Raw genomic sequence first — 23,347 nt, 5'->3', positions numbered from 1 at the left:
TCACATGGCCATGCTTAGGGGCCCTTTTTCCTGCAGCTTGGTAAAGGGGCCCCAAAATGCCATGCAGCTCAGAGGTGTACAATGGGCTGTGTGGCAGCTTGGTATATAAGCCCCTATGTAAATAGTTTGCCTCTGACAACATAACTACTACCAATGATATTTCAGTTTATTTGTTTTGCCAAAGGCAGTAGTAAGGAAGTTGGTTGGAAATACAGTTACCGTAGTGGTCTGGATTATTGTCTGAGAAAGGAGAGAAGGGTGTGTGTGATATGAACTCCAACATTCCGGAACATACCAGCACCAGGCACTGGTCCCAAATATAAATCTTTTTATATATGGGAAAATCTCTGAACCTGGGCACAGAACAGCACTCTGGTTGTACTTATTTTTAATTCTATCATTATTTGACAACTATTTGGGCATATGATTTATTCTGTTTTAAATTTTATGTGTATGTGTTTGTGACCTGCTTTCAGTAGGTATTTGGAAAGATAAAAATCTGTCAGATTAGACTGGATTAAGTATGTTTAGTCCAAAACTAGCCATATTTACCTGTCTTCTTTATGCCAAAAATCAGACCTGGCTGACATTTTAGAGGACTAAATTTCAAAAACCCTGAACAGTTAGCTCACTGCTCACTCATCCACACATCGCACAGAAGATACAGTTCATATTAATGTTTTAGCCCATACCCAAATGTTCTGTCATTCCCTTTGATCATTATATTGTGTATTATACCAAGAGCTGAACTAGGCTTCATTGACAACCTCTTTCCTCATTTATTCATTCAATGATTTCATATCATTGGTACCCAGCTCATTGTTACATTTTAGCCTTTGCAGTAAAGTAGACTCTGTAAGGTTACTAGGCCCATAGTTGGCCAATTTTTCTTTTCTCTTTTTGTAAAAGGCAGGGATTCTAGTAGTGAAGGCTGTTTGCTTTTCAGTTTTGACCTTAACAACTTGTGAAACACACGTTATCTTATTTATTTATTTTAAATTCTGACACTGCTCTGTGGTTTTGTGCTAGGACGACTTCCTTTAGCCTCTGCCCGAATGTTCAGATTTTGACCTCTCTCATGCCCTTAAAGAGCAGCAGCTCACGTTACAGCCGTAACTCCCATCCTTCTCGATATTCACCCCTCCACCTCCAGCTCCATTTAATAAGCCCAGCATCTCAGAACTGTTCCTTGTCAGGATTATTAGATACATCATAGGCAAGGAAAAGAAATATGAACTCAGGTTTTGTCTTCATGCCTAAAAGAGGAAGCTGGGTGAGTATGTTAGTTCTTTGCAAAGCAGTAATGGGGAAATGAGTGTTGTTTTTCTTTGTGTGATGAACCTATGGTTGATATTTTTTTTACGCTGTGTGTGGATCCATAGAACTAGGTTGGTGGAGGCTGGGGTTGACTCTTGTTTGAATGAAAGAGAGAGACTGGCATAGAAGGGGTGCATAGAAAATGAAAAACATAATTGATAATAACAGAAAGCAACACATAAAAAAGTTTTTTTGTTTTTGTTTTGTTTTTGCTAAAGCCTGTTAATTTGTTTAAAGACTGATCTCTATTTATGGGGTCCTTTTACTAATGTGCGCTGAAAAATGGCCTGTGCTGATGTAGACGCGTGTATTGGATGCGCGCAGGTCCATTTTTCAGTGTACCTGCAAAAAAAGGCCTCTTTTTTGGCCAAAAATGGACATGCGGCAAAATAAAAATTGGCACACATCCATTTTGGGCCTGAGACCTTACCGCCACTCATTGACTTAGCAGTAAAGTCTCACATGTTAACCGGGTGGTAATTGTCAGCGTGCATACACTGCTGATTCCCACCCGATTAGCTCCGCACACTGGAAATGTTCCGTCATGCCTAGGAGATGCACGTAAAAAATGAAATTACCACCCAGGCCACGCGGTAGCTGGGCGGTAGTTCCAAATTGGCATGTGTAGGGCACACGAAGGCATCTATGTGTCTTAGTATAAGGGCCCCTATGTTTCTAAGGACCCTTTTACTAAAAGGTTGCCACATGGCAATCTGGAACTACTGCGGCCCAACATGGCCATCAGTGGTAGTTCCACCTCGAGCGCACACCATTTCCGGTGCTACAGAACATAATTCTGTAATTTCTAGCAAGGCGCTAACCCGGTGGTAATTAGGCAGCGTCACATGCTGCCTGGTTACCACTGGGTTACTGGGGGAGCCCTTACCACCACCTCAATGGGTAGCAGTAAGTGATTCCCCTGCCCCCCTGCATGGCCACATGGTAAGAATAATCTTACCACATGTCCATATCTTTTTTAGGGATTTTGTACCCGCTGCGGTAAAAAAGGCCCTGGCAAGCGGCAAAAATGGTCCCCCCATCGCAGGGCCCTTTTTACTGCAGCTTGGTAAAAGGACCCCTAAATTTGATGTATGAATGTAAGTAAGTAGATTCAGTGTTTTTAGATTTTGAAACATTTATTGTCATAGGCTTGTCTCCAAGGGTGGTTTATCCAGATAAATAAAGAAGCAAATAAATAATGATGTGTTTTTAGCCTGTGCAATAAGAATAGTGTGTTTGCAACTGTGCAGAAATATCATGTCAGGAATGCATCAATCCTATTGGTTGCGCAGCTCACTGAGGGAACTTGGGTAAGCAGTATGTTTTTTGTTTTACTGGGCCACTCAAAACCATTGGACAAAAAGGCTGTGGATTTATGAGAAAGTGGAACAGCTGAAGAAAGATCTTCTAGAAAGAAAAGCTATGAAATGTGTGAAAATGTTCAGCAGAGCATAGGCAACTGATAAATAAACTGACTGCCCTTGATATGGGCCCTAAAATAACTGACTGGATTAGAAACTGGTTACGTTTAAGACAACAGAGGGTAACAGTATATGGAGTTCACTCTGAGGAAAAGGATTTTACCAGTGATGTGCTGCAGGAATCAGTCCTTGTACCACCTCTTTGTAACATTTTTGTGAGCAGTATTGAGGAAGAAATGTGTGGTAAAGTATGCCTGGTTGCGGGTGATGCCAGACTCTGTGTAGGGTAGACACTCCTGATGGTGTGGATAGGATGAGGAGGGATCTTGGAAAACTTGAAAAATGGTCTAGAATTTGGCAGCTAAGATTTAGGGGGGGAAGTCATCAATGTGGACTACTGTTAAGTTTGATTACTGCACCACATCAGATTATTTTAGCACAGGGTCTTCTATCATGCAATGAGACTCTGTTCTAAAATAACCCAACTTAACAGTAGCCCACATTGATAATTTCTTTCCTTAATGCTAAACTATACAAAGTTATTCATCTGGGGTGCAAAACCTTGAGAGAACAGTACAGTACAGGGGGGTAAAGTACTGTGCATGAAAGAAGAGAGGGACTTGGGGGGGGGGGGGGGGTGATCATATCTGATTATCTTGTGGCCAAACAGGTAGAAGGATGCTTGGGTGCACACAGAGAGGAATAGTCAGAGGAAAAAAAGGAGGTGGTAATTCCTCAGGTATAAGTCATTGGTGAGACCCCTACCGCACATAAAACAAATGATTATTTCACACACAAAACACAGATAGACTTTCACCAAATAAAGAACAACGGATCATAAATTAGAAATATGAACATCAAAACAGAACTGGGAATCCGAAGAAGTTAAACTCGGCAAGTATTGCAACACTGGAGAAATAGAAATAGAAATGCATATCATTTTGTACTGAATACAATCAGTGGCATAACCACAAAGAGGGGGAAGACTTAGATCCCCACCCCCCAAAAAAATGTATATCTCCCTTGCTGTGGCTGACGTGGCTCCCCAAGCCTCATCAGCTGATGACCACCTCCTTCCCCTACTTAGGTTCAGCGACCACAACTCTCTGAACTCGGCAGATAGCATCAGTATTTTAGAGCTGCTGCTGCATGCATGAAAACTGAACATGTGTGGTGGGAGGGTGTGGTAGTGGCAACTCAGGGATACTACCACCAGCTGGAAGCTTGGCGATGTCTGGCTGCCGGACTGGAGGAGCTGGTCTTCAGTTGGTGGGGGCTTGGGGGATCCCCACCAGTTCAAGTATTTATATTTTGCATTCTGGTAGGGATAAAATTTGGTGCCCACCCATTTTCGTCTCAACTTCCCTCCCCCATCAACAAAAAAAAATCAGCCATCTGGCTTCACCACTGAATACAATACAAAACCATCTGTGATGCACATATCCCAAAGCTAACATATTCCAGTTAATAAATTCAAAATAAAACACTTTTTTTCTCTTTGCTGTCTGAACATTTTGTCTTTCCATCATCTTGGTCCCAGTTTCTCTTTTTCTGCTTTCTTGTCTGTCTTCTGCTAATTCTCTTTCGAGTTCTTCTGTCCATTTTTCTTTTCTCATCTCTTCTCTCATTCCATTCTCTCACTACACTTGTCTCTAACATATTGATTTTTGCCTTTCAGCTATTTCCTCCCTTTCTTTTCCTTTTCTGCCTCTGTCCACTTAAATTTCACTCTCTCACACCCTTCTCCATTTTAATTTCAGCTACCTAACAATTTTGCATCTTCTCTCATTCCCTAGCTCTCCCATTTCCCATCTCACTCCTTTCATAGACTCCTATTTCCTTCCATCTATTCCCCATTACCACATTTCTACCTCTGTACTCACTATTCTCCTCACTCATCTTCTTGCCACCCCCCTTTTGACTTCTCTCACATGGTTCCACCATTTACTGAAGCTCCTCTCCCTCTCTCCACTCTTGTAGCCCACCCCAGTCTCATTGCCTGACATCTCCCTGTCCATTTCCCTCCACCCCTAGCATCTTTCTGTCCCATCTCTCTTCCCTCCATGGGTCCATCTCTCATCCTCTCTCCCCACTTCCATAATCCAATATTACTCCCTCTCATTTCTGTTCATCTTCCCCCCCCCCCGATGCAGCATCTCTTTCCTTACTCCATCCCATTGTTCATCATCTCTCCCTCCCTTCCACCCCTACACCCAACATTTCTCCCTCCCTCCTTCCCCATCCCCAGGTCCAACTTCTTTCTCTTTCTTCCAGACTGCCTCCCTAGCCACCACTCCTGGGTCCACACTCTCTCCCTTTCTCTTCCAAACTTCTTTCCCTCCCTGCCACCCTGGGGCCACCATCTATCCCTCTCTCTTCCCAATTGCCCTGCCCTCCCATTCCATATCTCTCTCTCCCTCCCCATCACTCTGGAGGCCACCATCTCTCCCTCTTTCACTTCACAACTATCCTCTCATCCAGTATCTCTCTCTCTCTCTCTCTCTCTCTCTCTCTCTCTCTCTCTCTCTCTCTCTCTCTCTCTCTCTCTCTCCCTCCCTATGCATCAACCCCAGGTACACCATCTCTTCCTTTCTCTTTCCAACTGCCCTCCCATCCAGTATTTCTGTCCCCCTCCCTACACACCTTGGGTCCAACTTCTCTCCATTTTTCTTGCCTCTCTCTATCCTATTGTCTACCATCTCTCTCTCCCTCTCACTCCCCCCCCCCTCTGTTTCCAAGCCCATTATTTCTTCTTCTTCAGCTCCCCCACCGTCAATCTAGCATCTTCCCCTCAGCATTTTCCCCTCTCTTTGAACCCCCTCCCCACAGTCTAATTCAAAAATAGCTGTTCCAGGGGGCCCCCATGAGCCAGCATGTTTCTCTTTCTCTCCACTCCTGTCTGCCATCTCCTTCACCTTCCTGGTCTAAAATGCTTTTTTCTTCGCAGAGGGTTGCTGGCATGGCAGCGATTCACACATGCAGCCTTTGGCCTCCTCGACACTTTCCCATTGCCGTGGTGAGTCCACACAGGCAGAAACAGGAAGTTGCATCAGAAGTGGGGCGGACCACAGCAGAGAGAAAGTGTCGAGGAGGCTGAAGGCAGCATATCTGAATTGCTGCCACGCCGGCAATCCTCTATAAAGAAAAAAACATTTTTAAGTTAGATGGGGAAGGTGAGTGAGACAACGGATAGGGGTGGAGAGAAGAGGAAGACATGCCAGCCCACAGGGGCCCCCTGGAGTCCCCCTCCCCCAACATTAGCCCTGCAGAAGATATGACAGAGACATTTAAATACCTCTGCGTCATAAGTGCACAGGAGGAAAGTCTCTTTTGGTTGAAAGGAGACACTCAGGCATAATCTAAGGAAATATTTCTTTACAGAAAGGGTGGAGGATGTATTAAACATCCTCAGGGTGGAGGTAGTGAAGATGATGACTGTATATGCAGTGGAGTACCAAGGGTGGGGCGGTGGGGGCGGTCTGCCCTAGGTGTCACCACGAGGGGGGTGCTGCACTCCCACTGCTCCCAACCCAAAGACCGCTGGCACCGCAGTCCCCAGTGCCCACCTGCCTACCCTAAGCTCCCTCCTCTCTGCCACCTGGCCCCCTGCATTTTAAAAACCTTGGAACTGGCGGTGCAGCGCCTCACTTCTGCCTGTCTGTGAAAGAAGCAGATCGCCTTGCCGTCGGGCCTTCCCTCACTGTGTCCTGCCCTCCTCTGATGTAACTTCCTATTTCCACGAGGGCGGGACACAGTGAGGGAAGGCCTGACGACGAGGCGATCTGCTTCTTTCATAGGCAGGCAGACGCGAGGTGCTGCACCGCCAATTCCAAGGTTTTTAAAATGCAGGGGGCCAGGTGGCAGAGAGGAGGGAGCTTAGAGTAGGCAGTTGGGGACTGGGACTGGGGGGGGCTCAGATGGAAGAAAGGAGAAGGTGGCTGGAGCTGGAACTAGGGTCTGAGAAGGGGGCAGGAGGGAGAATGGGGCCATGCCTGGGGCAAGGGCAGGTAGGTCTGGGGGTTGAAAAGGGGGGCAGATGAGAGAATGGGCTGGGGCTGAAAAGAGGGGCCATAATGCAAGGCAGGTAGATGAAGGAGACTGAAACTGGGGGCTGAAAAGAGGGTAGGTGGGATAAAGGGGCTAGTACTGGAACTGTGGGCTGAAAAGGGCAGGGTCTGAAACTGTGGGGACTAGGGGCTGAAAAGGAGACAGGAAGAAAGTGGCTGGGGCTAAAGCTCGGACTGGTGGGAGAAAAGGGCTGGGGCTGAAACTAGAAGCTGAAACTGGGGACTGGTGGGATAGTGGGGCTGGAACTAGGGGGCTGAAAAGGGGGGCAGGTGGGAGAAGTGGGCTGGGGCTGGAACTGGGGACAGGTAGGATAATGGGGCTGGAACTGGGTGCTGAAAAGAGGGGGCAGAGAGAGAGAGGGGGGCAGATCCTGGATGGAAGGGAGAGAGGGGAAGGGCAGACCTGGATGCTGGATGGATTGGAGAGGGAGGGCAAATGGTGGATGGAAAGGGCAGACAGTGAATGGAAGGGAGAGAAAGGCAGAGTGGATAGAAGGGCGAGAGAGAGAGCAGACAGTGGTTGGAAGGGGGGGGAGAGAGAGAGAGGGCAGACTGGGGCCAATGGTGGATGGAAGGGGCAGTGATAGAGGGCAGACGCTAGATGGAAGGGAGAGAGAGAGGTTAAATAGTGGTTGGAAGGGGCAAAGAGAGAGGGCAGAAAGTGGATGGAGGGGACAGGAGAGAGAGGACGGACACTGGATGACAGGGGCAGGGAGAGAGTGAAGGCAGACACTGGATGGCAGGGAGAGAGCGAAGGCAGATGTTGGATGGAAGAGAGAGAGTGACGAGAAGATGAGGAAAGCAGAAACCAGAGACAAACTGTAAATAAAATATATATATATATTTTTTTTGCTTTAGGATAAAGTAGTATTGTAGCTGTGTTAATAAATGATAATAATAGAACATAGAAATAAGGTAGACTTTTTACTGGACTAATTTTAATATATTTTGAGTATCGTTTGGAGAACAAAACCCCCCTCCTCAGGTCAGGATAGGATACTGTAACAGCAGTATACTATATTGACCTGAGGAAGGAGGTTTTGGCCTCTGAAAGCTAAATGTATTAGTCCAATAAAATTGTATTATTTTATTTTCTATATTTATTTTATTTCTATTTGTTAATTTGTAAAGTGGTGAATGGTATTTGTTAGTTTTTTTCAAATTTACATCTGCTATCTTTATGTTTTGCACAGTACTAGGGGACATTTTCTGTTTCTGTGGTGTGTTGCATTGTATGCAGAATCTGGCATCTTGGGGGTTCAGTTTAATTTTTGTCTAAATAGAAAGTTTATGGTTTCTTATTCTATAGTGGATTAGGGTGTACCTGTGTCTGTGAAAAAGACATGTCTTTCAGTTGGCATTGATGGTGCAGGATCAATGATCTGTACTATTCTGGCTGGTTTCGTTTTACAATAGGTGAATTGATGTGCACACTGCAGTGTTTAAGATGCTTTCCTTTTCCTTGTGTGACTCATAGAAATTACTGATTATGGTATGGTAAAATTTCTCTATAGGTCCCGAGTGTTTTGTATTCTAGGTATGCCTAGTACTGGATTTTGAAGGGGGGTGTTAAAAAATGACTGGCCCCGGGTGTCAAATACCCTAGGTTCGCCACTGTGTATATGAATTCAAGAGAACTTGGGACAAGCATATAGGATCTCTAATGGAGAAGAAAGGATAGTATATGATATGAATGGACAGACTAGATAAGCCATATGGTCTTTATCTGCACTCATTTTCTATATTTCTATAAAACAGAACAGAGAGATTCCAAAGCACAAACCACAACCGAAATACAAAAAGAAGTATCAAGAGCCTTCAAAAATAGAACAAGTCCTTTTATTCCACAACGTAGATTAACCTTGTATGTCAAAAACTCAATCTTGTACATCAGTGGCCCGACCCGGGCTATGTTTCAGCACACAGTGCTGCATCAGGGGTCATTAGAAGTAAAACATTCAATGTTAACATGCCCAGCATTCGAGTTAAGGGCAAGAAGTAGAATCTTGTCTGTTGCTTCGTAGGTGAACAGATTGGTGCGTTTTCCACAGTCTTCAATTCTCTTTTCTATTGATTTTAGAATCTAGCGCTTGATTGGGAGTTGGTATACTGCTTGGTGTTCTCCTGGTGGTTGCAGTAGTTTTAATCATGATCATTATGTACTAAATAAAGTCTCAGTGAATGGAGGTTTAAAGATGAATGCCAATCCAATACTTGAAGAGACTTGAAAGCTCTATAGTTCTTCTCAATTCTGCCAAGCACTAGAGTTGAAGCACTAGAGTCCGGTTTATTTTTGGGCAGTTTAAACTTAGCCGGCCAAATTGACATTCAGCGCTGGCCAGTTAAGTTTAAACCAGCCAAAAGATAGGCCTGCTATTTCAGCAGCTCAATTTGGCTGCCAAACTTATCTGGCGAAGCGCTGAATATTCACAGGTAGTCGGCTATATCACGCTATTTAGCCAGTTATCTTCTAATTGCTGGATTCTATATATCATACCTAGTGTTCTGTGCCTAAATCTAAATGTATTCCATAATAATACACTTAACTTAATTGGCTTAAGAAGCCAGTGTTGTTAACAGCACATACTAAGCAATAATGAGCACTAATTAGCAATAATTAAAATTTACACACATAACTCGCTAAACGTAAGCTGTAATGAACTGTGCCTAAATTCTAAAGCACAGAGTTCAAAAGGGGCGTGGCTATGGGCAGGGAAATGGACGTTTCCCTACCCAGAATATGGCCTATTCCACGTAAATCTACTCGCAGGAATTTAAGCCACATTTTCATTTGTGTAAATGGAAGCGTGTAGTTTTAGGTGCTGGGATATTCTATATACCACACCTAAATCTTATAGAATACGCTTAGGCAAAAATGATTTCCACGTGGATTTTCCATGTGCCAAATACAGAATCTCCCAAGTGCTGACCGTGAATATTCAATGGAAGATAACCAGCTACCTCCCGCTGAATATTTGTGGATAGCCAGTTGAGTGCTGTTTAACCAGCCAGGAACACTTCCAGGCCAGTTAAATAGCACTGAGTATCAGGCGGTTTGTGTTGTTTCATTATCTGATGATAGTGTGCATTCTTTGCAAAGAGAGTGCAGTGCATGAACAATTACACATGTGCAATCCTACCTTCCTTCCCTCCCTTATTTTAAAATTCTTACAGCTTTGAAAATAAATATTGATGTTGTAATCCAAACTGCAATTTGTTTGTCCAATCCAACGTCCTCATCCTCAGTTCATTTTGCCATGAGTTAATGAAAAGCAGCATAGTCACAAATGTGTGAGGTTAGTCCAATAACAAGATAGTATCTACAACTGATGTGTTTTGGCCTCTATTTCTAAAGTTATTCACAGAAATGCTGTGCAGTCACAGACAGCGTGCTGGGCATGATGTACCTTTGGTCTGACCCAACATGGCACATCTGCTGTGGGACAGCAAAAAAAGATAGGGTCCAAAAGTATGCAGAACAAGGCAGTACAAAAAGCGCAAAATGGCCTCCAGAACTGGAACAATGGTACAATCTTTAATGGATTGGACACGGTTCATGTTAGGCAAGTTTTGAAGGGAGTGGTCTGTTGCTCCAGGCTGAGAAATTGCACTACCATGACGTGCTGGGTTGAGAAGGAAATATAAAAATAGGGAGGAGGGGAAAATTCTGGGCAGTTGCAAGTTTCATTCATTTCGTTTCAGTTATTAGTCTTACAATATATACTACTTATCAGAGATAATCCTAGGCAGTTTTACAGGTCAAACATACATGCAATCAAATCAATCAATAAAATGTAAGGCTTATGGTGCCATATTAAATAATGGCTGGGTCCAGTTGAGCCAGAAGCACAAAGGAATGGAGGAAACTATGAATCTGGTTTTCTTGAATAGATTAATGTTTGCACATTCCCACCCTTGGAGGCTGGGGAGGACCCGAAGCTTCCTCCAGTGCTGCTCTTCCACCCATTGCTTGCTGTGCGGCTGCTTTTCCTCTCAGGTGCACATGCTCAGTTTTGAAACCCAGCATGCCTTGAAAGGAAAGGCAGCCGCAGGGATAGGCAGTCAGCGCTGGAGGAAGATGTCTTCTTCTGGCGGGGCCTCGAGATCCCCCCAGCCAAGGTATTTCAATCCTGTTGTGGCAGTGGCAGCAATCGGGGGGGGGGGGGGCGGTAGTGATCGGGGGGCAGCAGCAGCCCTGCCCCGGGTGCCTGGTTCAGTCTCTCAGCGGCCCTGTAGGTTAGCATGATTTATTGTCTCCAAGTACATCTTTTACTATTTGCTGCCTATGGCATAATAAACAGTACCTTTTTATAATAACATCTGAGCCTTCTGTCTTTCTCTCAGTATAAACTATGAAAAATATGTGTGCATAATATTTTTGGACTGTGAATTCAGATTGCTAGAGTGAGAAAGGTTTTCGTTTTCCAGAGTGCTAGAATATATTTTTCCTCTCACTCATTTACCAATTCCCTTTTGCATTTGGTAAATATGTAGCTTAGTCCCTACACGCCTAGGCGTATTTTTTTTCCACGCTGATTTTTTAAGCATGATATATAGAACCTAGCCCTAAGTGCCTAATTCACTAAAGGGCCCTTTTACTAAGCTGCAGTTAAAAGTGGTCTGCGCTAGTTTGGATGCATGAAATTGATGTTCTGGGCCATTTTTTTACTGTGGCAGCTAAAAAGGCCTTTCCTAAATGGGGCAGTAAATGACCGTGCACTAAAATTAAAAGTACTTTAACCCTTCTTACTCTCTTACCTATCTGTATGTTACATCTTTGCTTTACCATTCACTATCAATTAAAATGTTCTATTATGTATTGTATTGTATTGACATTGTAAGTAGTATACTATGCCATACTTTGTATTGTTATTTGAATATTTTTACTGCTGTAACTACCTATTGCTCATGTTTGATCTATTCTTACTGTACACCGCCTTGAGTGAATTCCTCAAAAAGGCAGTAAATAAATCCTAATAAATAAATAAATAACTTAGAGAATTGGTGTAGCGCATGCTGGGAATTGAACAGGTATAGTAGCCTAGTGGTTAGTGCACCAGACTTTTATCCTGAGGAACTGGGTTCAATTCCCACTGCAGCTCCTTGTGACTGTGGGCAAGTCACTTAACCCTCCATTACCCCAGGTACAAAATAAATACCTGTATATGTGTAAACCACTTTGAATGTAGTTGCAAAATAACACAGAAAGGCAGTATATCAAGTCCCCTTTCCCTATACTGAGTCGGTCCTTTTGTGTGAGCTTCAGACTCATCACTCATCTTATGCACTTTCTTCATATGTCTTCTTTTGTCCATTTCTTTGATTTCATATATTAAGCCTTGTTGAAACTATTTTGAATTTTATGTACATTCATTTCATATTTCTCTTTTTTTTTTTTATAGGATGATCTAATCATGGTCCTCAAAATGGCCTGTTCTTACTGCATTGCTTAAGCCTTGTACTTAAGGAACATCAAGACCATGACCTCACTTCATGGTAAGGACATAGACATTGCTATCTGGCTGTCTTCTATCCATCTAGAAAAATATCAAAACAATTTTGAACAGCATGGTTACCACACAGTCAAAGATGTCCTCGCCTTGGATAATGAGGCTCTCCAACAGATTGGTATCACAGCTACTGGTCATAGAAAAAGAATCTTGAATCATGCACGATACATTCCTAGGAACTATGAAACTCAGCTGCGTGCTCAAACAGAGCCTCTGGATAATCCATGTAGTTTCTGGGCACCTGGTGGTGATAAAGATTGTGATAGTGGTGATGCCAAAGTACTCTCAGTTCCCATTCACAAGACTGAAAATAACTCTATGACCAGCCTAAATGGCAATACAGAAAACAAGTCAACAGAGCCCACTTCTAAGCCAATTCCAAAACCCAGGACGGTCTTCCATAAACCATTTCTGGCAGTGATGCAGGAACAAGTTCTTGTCCCAACGCCAACTGCACGAATATCAGTACCTTCACAACTAGTTGCTTCTAGTTCTGGAGGTAGTTCTAATAACATTGTGATACCTGAAGGATTTGCTGCGGACAAAAGCAATGCAAATCTTGAGGATTTTGACTGCTGTGTAGAGCCATTTACTGAAGAGATGGACAAGAGTTTGAATGATACCGCTATTCAGGATGCATCTTTTGGAAATGAAAAATCCTTGCATTGTGAACACTCCAGCCCTTTACAACTGCAACAAGAGAACCATCTGCCTTCTCTACCAAACCATGACCTCACAGGTCAGACAAAGGCAGATGAGCAAGATGTAGTTTCACTGTCTTTGTCATCCCTCCCCAACCCTTCTTTGCCTCACTTAACTATAGAAATGAAAACTAATGAAATTTATTCTGGAATTTCTGGTTCAGAGGACATGGGGACTGTAAAAAAGTTACCTACTCCCGACCCATCCGACCTGGTTGGAAAAGAAGTAACCTCATCAGAGAAACCAGAGTAAGTTTTAACTTTTCAGATATTTGTTCAGAAGTATACACCCCCAAAATATATATTAGCTTTATATAATTGCATTTTACCAAAATACTGACATGTGACCTTGGGGCACCTATATGAAAGTTCCCAGTTGTAGAATTAGTCCTTGGTTTCTTTGGTAGGATTGAGCCTAAGGGAGTGTAAGGTGGACAGAATCATATCAATGACTTTTCTTATGATAATGCTTTAAGAATGATCAATAAATGCAGTGATGTTATATGCACTTGTTGCCATTTTATAAAGAAAAACAACTGTATTTAAGCCATTATTAAGATAGACTTGGGAAAATCCTCTGCTCATTTCAAGGATACACAGAATAAAATCTGTTTTACTGTTCTGGGATCTTGCCAGGTACTTGTGACCTGGATTGGCCACAGTTGGAAACAGGATACTGGACTTAATGGACCTTCAGTCTGTCCCAGTATGGCAATGCTTATGTTCTTAAGGTAACAAATTTGAGATCCAAGATAATGAAGCTACTGAAAAAGATGTCGGATGTCATCAGAAGGACTGAACAATGTGATTGTTTTAATAGATTACAGTTCAGTGCTCATTTTACTTTCCTACAAATGAATTTAAGATTCATACAGTGTCAGGTACTGGGCTTGATGAACCATCGATCTGTCCCAGTATGGCAAAGCTTATGCTTATGTCGCTGAAATTTTACAAATTTAAATAAAGACAGAGAATCAATAGTTAGTGAACAAATTAAATGAATGGAGGGAAGGGTTAGGATGGCTGTTGTAGTTGGTGATTCGATTATTAGGCATGTAGATAGCTAGGTGGCTGGTGGATGTGAGGATCACCTGGTTATCTGTCTACCTGGTGCGAAGGTGGCAGGCACCATGCATCACGTAGATAGGATTTTAAATAGTGCTGGGGAGGAGCCAGCTGTCTTGGTACATTTGGGTACCAATGACATAAGAAAATGTGGGAGGGAGGTTCTGGAAGCTAGATGTGGAGGGGCATAATCGAACGCAAACGTCCATGTGTAAGAACGTCCATCTCCGAGAACGGGTTCGTGAAGGGGTGGGCCGAATCGCATTTTCGAAAAAGATGGACGTTTATCTTTAGTTTCAAACATACGGTTTGTGCCAGGCAAATGCATAGGATGTGGGCGTTTTTGAGATGTGGGCGTTTGTTTGAGCTGGGCGTTTTCATTTTTCAGCGATAATCGAAACCGAAGCGTCCCAGCTCAAAAACGACCAAATCCAAGGCTTTGGGTTGTGGGAGGGGCCAGGATTCGTAGTACACTGGTCCCCCTCACATGCCAGGACACCAACCGGGCACCCTAGGGGGCACTTTTAAAAAATAGGAAAAAACATTAAATTACCTCCCAGGTGCATAGCTCCTTTACATTGGGTGCTGAGACCCCCAAATCCCCCCCCAAACCCACTCCCCACAACTCAACACCATTACCATAGCACTTAATGGTGAAGGGGGGGCACCTACATGTGGGTACAGTAGGTTTTGGGGGGGGGGTTTAGAGGGCTCCCATTTACCACCACAAGTGGTCCAGGTAGGGGGGGATGGGCCTGGGTCTGCCTGCCTGAAATGCACTGCATTACCCTCTAAAAGTGCTCCAGGGACAGGACTTGTTGCTGCTGTATAACCTTGGCATAGCAGTTCACACCGTAAGACTAATCTTGCTGAAAATGTCCTTTATTTCAATAACCGTGTTTACTCACAGTTAACTGCAGATCAGAGGTTGTGCCCCACTGGCAACGAGTCTCCCTGGTACTAAGATTAGCAGTAGCTCAGAGCTGGCAGAATGGTGTACAATGCCCTGTTTCAGCAACATTCAAGGTAAGAACTAAGTTCTGTAACGTGGCTAACACACGAAAGGGATCTAAAATGGACTTACAAAAATGGCCACTACCTCGTGGACCACCGGAAACAAAACAGGGCACACTCTGACCCAGTAAGCAGGGGGAAAAGCACCATGGGGGAAGAGCCTACCAACTACCAACATCGTGAGACTGTAACGCAAGCTAGTGAAATCACAGAGCCCAATACCCTACACCCACCACAATGCAATGCTGATGTGACCCTGCAGTGCACCCGAGAGCCACATCTGACCCAGGGAAAGGCTGTGAGAGGATCGAACACATTCTGCTGTCATGGAGGTGGGTACGGAATTTGAGGCTTGCATACAGGCTGGGAAATAAGGTTTTTGCAAGTGGGTTTTTTTTGGAGGTGATTCATGATTCCCTCCGGTGGTCATCTGGTCATTTAGGGCACTTTTTTGGGACCTGTTTCTGAGAAAAAAGGGTCCAAAAAAGTGTCCTAAATTCTCGCTAAAAACGCCTTTCTTTTTTCCATTATCGGCCGAGCGCGCCCATCTCTGCTCGGCCGATAACCACACCCCAGTCCCGCCTTCACCACGCCTCCGACATGCCCCCGTCAACTTATTCATTCCCACGATGGAGTGCAGTTGAAAATGACCAAAATCGGCTTTCGATTATACCGATTTGGCCGCCCAAGGGAAACGGACGCCCATCTCCCGAACATGGGCATTTTTCTCCTTTCGAAAATAAGCAGGATAGGCTCCTAAGTAGAAAGCTGTTTTAAGCCCAGTAGGTGGAATTGTTTAGACTGCACCACTGGGTTGGCACATCAAGCCCCTGACACAGCCCTTTAGAAAGGTGAAACGCGACTGTGTCTGGCTCATACATTTTATGCTTTTCTGGTGAATAAATTCATCTTTTTATGAAAGCTTTTTGGCAATTTGCTTCTTTTTTACTCCATGCTGTATTAGTAGGACAGTCCAAGGCCTGCAGGGGAGAGACTGCTTCAGTGCTAGTTCTTACCAGCCAGTGAGTAGTGCTGAGGGTTGCCTTAGAAGAGGAAACAATTCAGTCCTTGGGTTAGTTGGACTCTCTGTGCTAGGCATCCCACTGCATTCTAAGATTAGGGGGAGGGTAAAAAAAGAGTCTTGGGAGAAAATACAGTAGAGATGGCAGAAACATTTTTTACAATGGGTTAGAGTGTAGAATAAATCATTATCTCAAGCAACTGGTGCCATTCCTCCATTGCTATTTTCATAGCCAAGAGTGGGGTTAAGGAGGGCCCAGAGGGAAGGAGTGATAGCCTACTGCATACATATTCCCTGCATACCTTTGAAACGGAACCACAACAGCGAGGTAGGCCAAGTTTAACTTTGACCTTGTAGCTTTGCATGTTGGGTCCAGATTGAGGTAAGTTGGCTGGTGAAATGTTAAGAACTGTACTGATAACACTGGGAAGCCAGCCCAGAGCCAAGTGAAATATTGCTTTTCCAAGAGATTGTAGTGCATGCAGTGATCCTGCAGGAGCAGGTCACAGAGGACATTTTTCTGTTCAAAAACTAGTTTTGCATTGAATTTCTCCTTCCCCTGTGAACTCAACAGGACCCCCTTTCCCAACACCTTTAATAAATGTTAATTTCGCTCATTCTAACCTGCTGCATGGTGTCACTTTTTCTGGGCCTACCTCGCTCACAGTATCACAGGCCACCAGAAGATATTAAAGTCCAGTCAATATTCAGTGTCAGTATCTGAGCACTGGCATTGAATATAACATCAGATAATTTTTAGGTCTATCCCGACTCTGTCCCCACCCCTGACCACCCCAACACTAACCAGAAAATGCCACGATAATCAGAGTTAATATTCAGCAGCCACCAAATATTAGCGTTTGGGTGAGGCAGACGATTTAACCATGAAGGATCCTCTCCAGCCTGGTTAAGGGGCCTTTTTACTAAGCTGCTTTAGGCACTAACAGACACCTAATGCAGCTTAAAATAGCGTACCATGGGACACAATCGGGTGTGGAAAACCAACCGTAACAAATACAGTAAATGTTAGAGAAAAGGCAGTACTGATACTAAAAAAAACACTCTAGCAAAATAGCAATTCACAAGTGTGAAGGAATATTCTAATGGAGACAGGCCCTCAGAAACCGTCAGCAAAATTGCCTGCGGTTTTTTAGCGCTATTACATAAAGAAGAAGGGCAACCTTCGAAAGCTAATCAAGAAATGTATTGTTATGTCCAATAAAAAAGGTATCATCTTATTTTCTTTTCCATGTTTTATTTTGTTTGATTTCTATTGATAACCTTAAGAGTGGACTAACACGGCTACCACACTCCTCTACTTATCATTGGGCAAAAACTCCAAAGAGAACTAGGTATGATAACTCGTTCAATAATTTTACTTCCTAGTTAATGTTGTCCTCTCAGCAGCACAACTTTAAATTATAACAGAAAGCAACAAGCTAATAACAGTATCACTTAGCTTTGAGCTCTAATGCAGCACTGTCTTTTTAAAGCGTTCGACAGGGGCCTCCGTTTGACCCCGGTAACTGGCTTCTTCAGGAACTAAGTGCTGGTAGGAAAAATGCTGAGGGTTAGCTGGGAGAGCGTTTTTGCTTCTTACAAAATGGCATCTGAAGAAGCCAGTTACCGGGGTGAAACGGAGGCCCCCATCGAATGCTTTAAAAAGACAGTGCTGCATTAGAGCTCAAAGCTAAGTGATACTGTTATTAGCTTGTTGCTTTCTGTTATAATTTAACAGTTGTGCTGCCGAGAGGACAACATTTTCTAGGAAGTAAAATTATTGAATGAGTTATCATACCTAGTTTTCTTTGGAGTTTTTGCCCAATGATAGAAATTGAGCGCTTTTTACGGTCAAAATCTTCTTTACGTAATAGCGCTAAAAACCGCAGGCAATTTTGCTGATGGTTTCTTAGGGCCTTTCTCCATTAGAACATTCCTTCACACAATCAGGTGTCCTGTGGAAACTGACAAATTAGCATGTGCTAACTGCGCATCAAAAAATATTTTTTATTTTTTTGAGGTGGCATGTCAGAGGGCAGGGAGAATGGGCATTCCTATGCTAAACAGTTAATGTAGCTTCATTACCATGTGCTAATTGGTTAGCGCAGGAATACCACGTGAGCCCTTGCCAAATACAAAATGGGTGGCAGTAAGTGTCACGCAGTAAAACTTTTAAAGGGCTGTGCACTAAAGGCAACACCAGCACATGGTCATTAATACAAAAAGAGAAAATCGGCCATTTTATAGCTGCAGGAAAACTGGCCTTAGCTCATGAGAAAATCTTGAACAAGGGCGCACCAAGACCTCTTTTTACTGATGCTTAGTAAAAGGACCCCTAAATCACTATCTGTGTATCAACTGGTTAAATTCTAGTCAGCAAGAAACCAGAGGGATGGAAAATGAAGTTATTTTCCTTAATCATCAGGAAAATTAAAAACAGCTTTGCAGTTAATGAACTCACCATTCTCTGAGGAAAAGCTGAGTTGACCTATCTGGCATCTCGTGTACCCTTTTTGTTCTTTTTCTGTGACTTATCAGCAGCTCAGTTGGGTTAACTCAAACTGCAGATTACAGATGAGACTTTCAGAGAGACTGAGAGATGCCATGCCCAGGTACCTAACATTTCCTCAAAATCCACTAACTAATGAATTTTAATATATATCATTTTATTTATCTTCTATACATTTTTCATGCTTTTTAGACTTCTTGGTTGGGGGGGAAGGTGAAGGAACACTAAATTTATTATATGCTTACACATAACCCCACTGTTGCGTTCTCTGCATTGGCTTCCTATCCAATATTGGATACAATTTAAGATTATATATCTCACTTTTAAAATCTATCATTTAGATACCTACTCCTATCTGTTGGTACTTACCATGCCATACACACTCACTCGGACTTTACGTTCCCTTGATGGCCATTGCTTTGCACTACCATCATCACAGAAAACGCATTACAAGTCAACTAGGACCTCGGCCTTTTTTTCTTGGCCCCATGCCATTGGAATGGCCTACCTCCCTATATTAGGCCAGAACAGTCATTCTCTATGTTTAAATCTCAACTTAAAACATATTATTTTGAATTGGCATATGGTTTTGTTCCCTTTCCTTCTAAGTAGATGTCTGGAGCGCCTTGGAGATGTGGTAGTTCCTTAAGTTTACTGACAATTTTGTAATTTGTTCTATTTTCTTCTGTTGTGAATGAATAGTTAGAGTTTGTCCTATCAATTTTAGGGTGTTCTTATTTCCTTTGATTTTATTCATGTAAACCGCTTTGACCGTCTTTTAGATCAAGCAGTATAGCAATTTCTGTGCAATAAATAATAATCAAAAATATGTCATAGATTCAGCACGTCTTTGCTAAAACTTCTATATTCTGACATCCAAGAGTTATCTAAAATGGTGCTGCACACATTCAGGGCCCAAGTATTGGTACCTTATACTGGGGCAGACCAATGGTCCCTCTAGCCCAGTATCCTGCTTCCAGCAGTGGCCAATCTATATATGTATAATTGGTACCACCCTGGAATGCCCTAACAATGCCTTCTCTATTTTGCATGTAAAGGGCAATTCTATAACCCATGTGCCCAAATTTATGCACACATTACACATGTAAATATTTATATAATGGCATATATGTACAAGTATCTCCAACAATAAACTTTGGAATCATTCACAACTAGATCTGTAAACACAATGATGTTTCCTTAAGCTCAGACATCACCTCGGACCTCAGTGGTGCAGTTTGTCAATATCTCAACACTTCTTAATTGATGAGTCTTAAGCCCCACCTCATCATCATTCATTTGGTTGTGGGGCTTATTTCATTACTTCATTTATAGCTTGACTAATCAATATATTTTATAAATCTTAACTCTAATTTTGCCTGTCAAAACATATGTACTCAACATTGCAACATAATGTAAGCGACATTGAGCCTGCAAGTGGGTGGGAAAATGTGGGATACACATGCAGCAAATAAATAAATAAATAAACATCTTTCAAATGCAGTGCTAGGGTTTAACCCAGGAAAATTCCCCTAAATGAATGCTAAAATCAAAACTAAAATGAAGTAATGAAATAAGTCTCAGACACGAATGATCAATGATGAGGGGGGGGGGCATAAGACTTGTCAATTAAGAAGTGTTAACACATTGATGAGCTGCACCGCTGAGGTCTGAGCTTAAAGGAACATCAATGTTTTTACAGATCTATCTGTGGAAATATGCATATAAATGCAAAACAATTGTGTCTAAACACTATTCTGCAAATACCTGTGTAACATACATGGTGTGTATTTCAAAGGGGATGTACACAAGGGTTATCTGGGTACCTGCTGCACTTAGATGCACAGACTTACATCAGCTCTATGGCTAACATAGGTTCGGGCACCTAAATGTTAGTCATTCCGATATCGAGTTATGTTAGCATTCTATAATGGAATCTAGGCATCTAGGTTCTTTTTATAGAATAGGCTCCTACCATGCACCCACAGGGTGCCTAATCGGAGACACCGTTATAGAATTACCTCCCTAATGTTATGTATATATCCTTAAATTCTATATATGGTGCTCAAAATTGTGCACAATTTAATTAAATAATTGGCCAATCAGCGCCAATAATTGGGAGCTAACAATCAATTATTGGTGCTAGTTGGCAACAATTTGAATTTACATGTGCATCTTCCTAGTCAGCATTCTACAAAGATGCGCCTGTAAATTCTTAAGCATGGATCTAAAAAGTGAATGTGGCCATGGAAGGGGAATGGGCAAGTCAAGGGCATTCCTAGAATTTGTGCACAGTGTTCTAGAATATTGCAGATCTGTCCCTAATTTAGTCGTGAGGATTTACACCAGGTATCAGTTGGTATAAATCCTCACACCAAAAACTGGCTAAGCACTATTCTATAAACAGCGCCCAACTTGAAGCGCCATTTATAGAATACTGCTTAATGCTTTTGTGGTATCCAAATTTGGGCCGTTTACTGAATTTACCTCTTAGTGGACTCTGTAATTGTATGCCTACATATTGGTGGCCAGCAGGCATCTGATTGGCACATATTCTATAAAGGTCATTAGTGCCTACTTTCCCTTTATGAAATATTAGCATAACCTGAAGAAAAAGTCCATAGTCTGCTATTGACACAGACATGGGGGAAGCCACTGCTGGTCCTGGGTTTATTAACATGGAATGTTGCTACTATTTGGTATTCCAGAATCTTGTTATTGTGTGGGATTCTGGAATCTTGCTACTATTTGGGTTTTTGCCAGGTACTTGTGACCTGGATTGACCATTGCTGGAAACAGGATACTGAGCTAGAAGGACCATTGGTCTGACCTAGTATGGCTATTCTTATGTTCTTATATTCATATACAATTGGGAGCAAATACTTTCGCCAGCCATATAGCTGATGTAAATGATCGCACCTAGATTTCAGTGATACATGTCTAACTAATAATATTATATAAGGTATGAGCTTCTGTGTGTACCTATGCTCCCCACCCATGCTCCTCTAGAATCTGTCCCAGCTGTAGAATAAGTGCTATGTAAGATGTGCACACATTTACAGAATAACATCTAAGCAGATTTTCAACATTGACACTCATATATTCATGCAGACATATGTATATGTGTGTAGTCTAAACAGTTTTGCAAGTAAATGACAGGTAAATGTTTGCACCACCTTTATAAAATTACTCATTTATATATATATATATATATATATATATATATATATATATATATATATATATATATATATATATATATATATATATAAAATCCAGCCAATATTCAGCGCTATTTAACAGGCCAGGAATGGCTTCTGGACGGTTAAATAGCATTTAGCCAGCTAACCGCTAATATTTAGTGAGAGATAGCCAGTTATCTCCACTGAATATTCACGGGTAGTACATTGCGGCTGACTATCAGGCTTATTTTCGAAAGAGAAGGGCGCCCATCTTTCAACATAAATAGCAAGATGTGCGTCCTTCTCACAGGGTTACCCAAATCGGCATAATCGAAAGCTGATTTTGGGCATCCTCAGCTGCTTTCCATCGCAGGGATGACAAAAGTTCACGGGGGCGTGTCAGAGGCATAGTGAAGGCGGGACTGGGGCGTGCCTAACACATGGGCGTCCTTGACCGATAATGGAAAAAAGAAGGGCGTCCCTGACGAACACTTGGGCGACTTTACCTGGTCCTTTTTTTCTTACAATGAAGCCACAAAAATGTGCCCTAAATGACCAGATGACCACTGGAAGGAATCGGGAATGACCTCCCCTTACTCCCCCAGTGGTCACTAACCCCCTTCAACCCTAAAAAAAATTTTTTTTAATTTTTTGCCAGCCTGTATGCCAGCCTCAAATGTCATACTCGGGTCCATCGCAGCAGTATGCAGGTCCCTGGAGCAGTTTTAGTGGGTGCAGTGCACTTCCGGCAGGCGGACCCAGGTCCATCCCCCCCTACCTGTTACACTTGTGGTGGTAAATGTGAGCCCTCCAAAACCCACCAGAAACCCACTGTCCCAATATCTAGGTGCCCCCTTCACCCATAAGGGCTATGTTAGTGGTGTACAGTTGTGGGGAGTGGGTTTTGGGGGGGTTGGGGGGTTCAGCACACAAGGTAAGGGAGCTATGCACCTGGGAGCAATTTATGAAGTCCACTGCAGTGCCCCCTAGGGTGCCCGGTTGGTGTCCTGGCATGTCAGGGGGACCAGTGCAGTACGAATGCTGGCTCCTCCCACGACTAAAGGGCTTGGATTTGGTCATTTCTGAGCTGGGTGTCCTCGGTTTCCATTATCGGCGAAAATCGGGGACGACCATCTCTAAGGTCGACCTAAATTTTGCGACTTGGGTGTCCCCGACCGTATTATCAAAACGAAAGATGGACGCCCATCTTGTTTCGATAATACGGGTTTCCCCGCTCCGTCACCGGGACATCCTGCGAGGACGTCCTCAGGAAAACTTGGGCGCCCCTTTCAATTATGCCCCTCCACATCATGCAATATAACTGACTATCCGCGAATATTCAAGTGCTGGGTGGCTAAGTTTAGTGGCAAAATTGAACCACCTAAAATATTCACTTAGCTGGTTAAGTGTGAGCTGGTCAAAAAATAAAACACAGATATTCAGTGCCGGTCACCAGAAACGGCTCAGCATTGAATATCTGGGGTTAGCACCAACTGTGGCACTTATGCGAGCTGCCTCCCGCAGTCTGAATATCAGGTCC

At 43.0% G+C, this 23,347-nt stretch overlaps 1 protein-coding gene across 3 annotated transcripts in view; it reads left to right on the top strand.

Annotated features, from left to right (window-relative positions):
- The window catches only part of ARAP3 (ArfGAP with RhoGAP domain, ankyrin repeat and PH domain 3), a 218,876-nt gene that overhangs the window by 29,587 nt on the left and 165,942 nt on the right, over positions 1–23,347 (top strand). For all 3 annotated transcript variants that reach the window (XM_030211196.1, XM_030211194.1, XM_030211195.1), the window contains one exon: positions 12,208–13,265. In XM_030211196.1, the coding sequence (XP_030067056.1) occupies positions 12,286–13,265 (980 nt within the window). In that variant the 5' untranslated portion in view covers positions 12,208–12,285. The remainder of the gene's footprint in view (positions 1–12,207; positions 13,266–23,347) is intronic.

Source organism: Microcaecilia unicolor, chromosome 8 (genome assembly GCF_901765095.1).
Source record: "Microcaecilia unicolor chromosome 8, aMicUni1.1, whole genome shotgun sequence".
Classification (NCBI taxonomy): Eukaryota; Metazoa; Chordata; class Amphibia; order Gymnophiona; family Siphonopidae; genus Microcaecilia; species Microcaecilia unicolor.
This window is presented reverse-complemented; position numbering and strand designations above follow the sequence as displayed.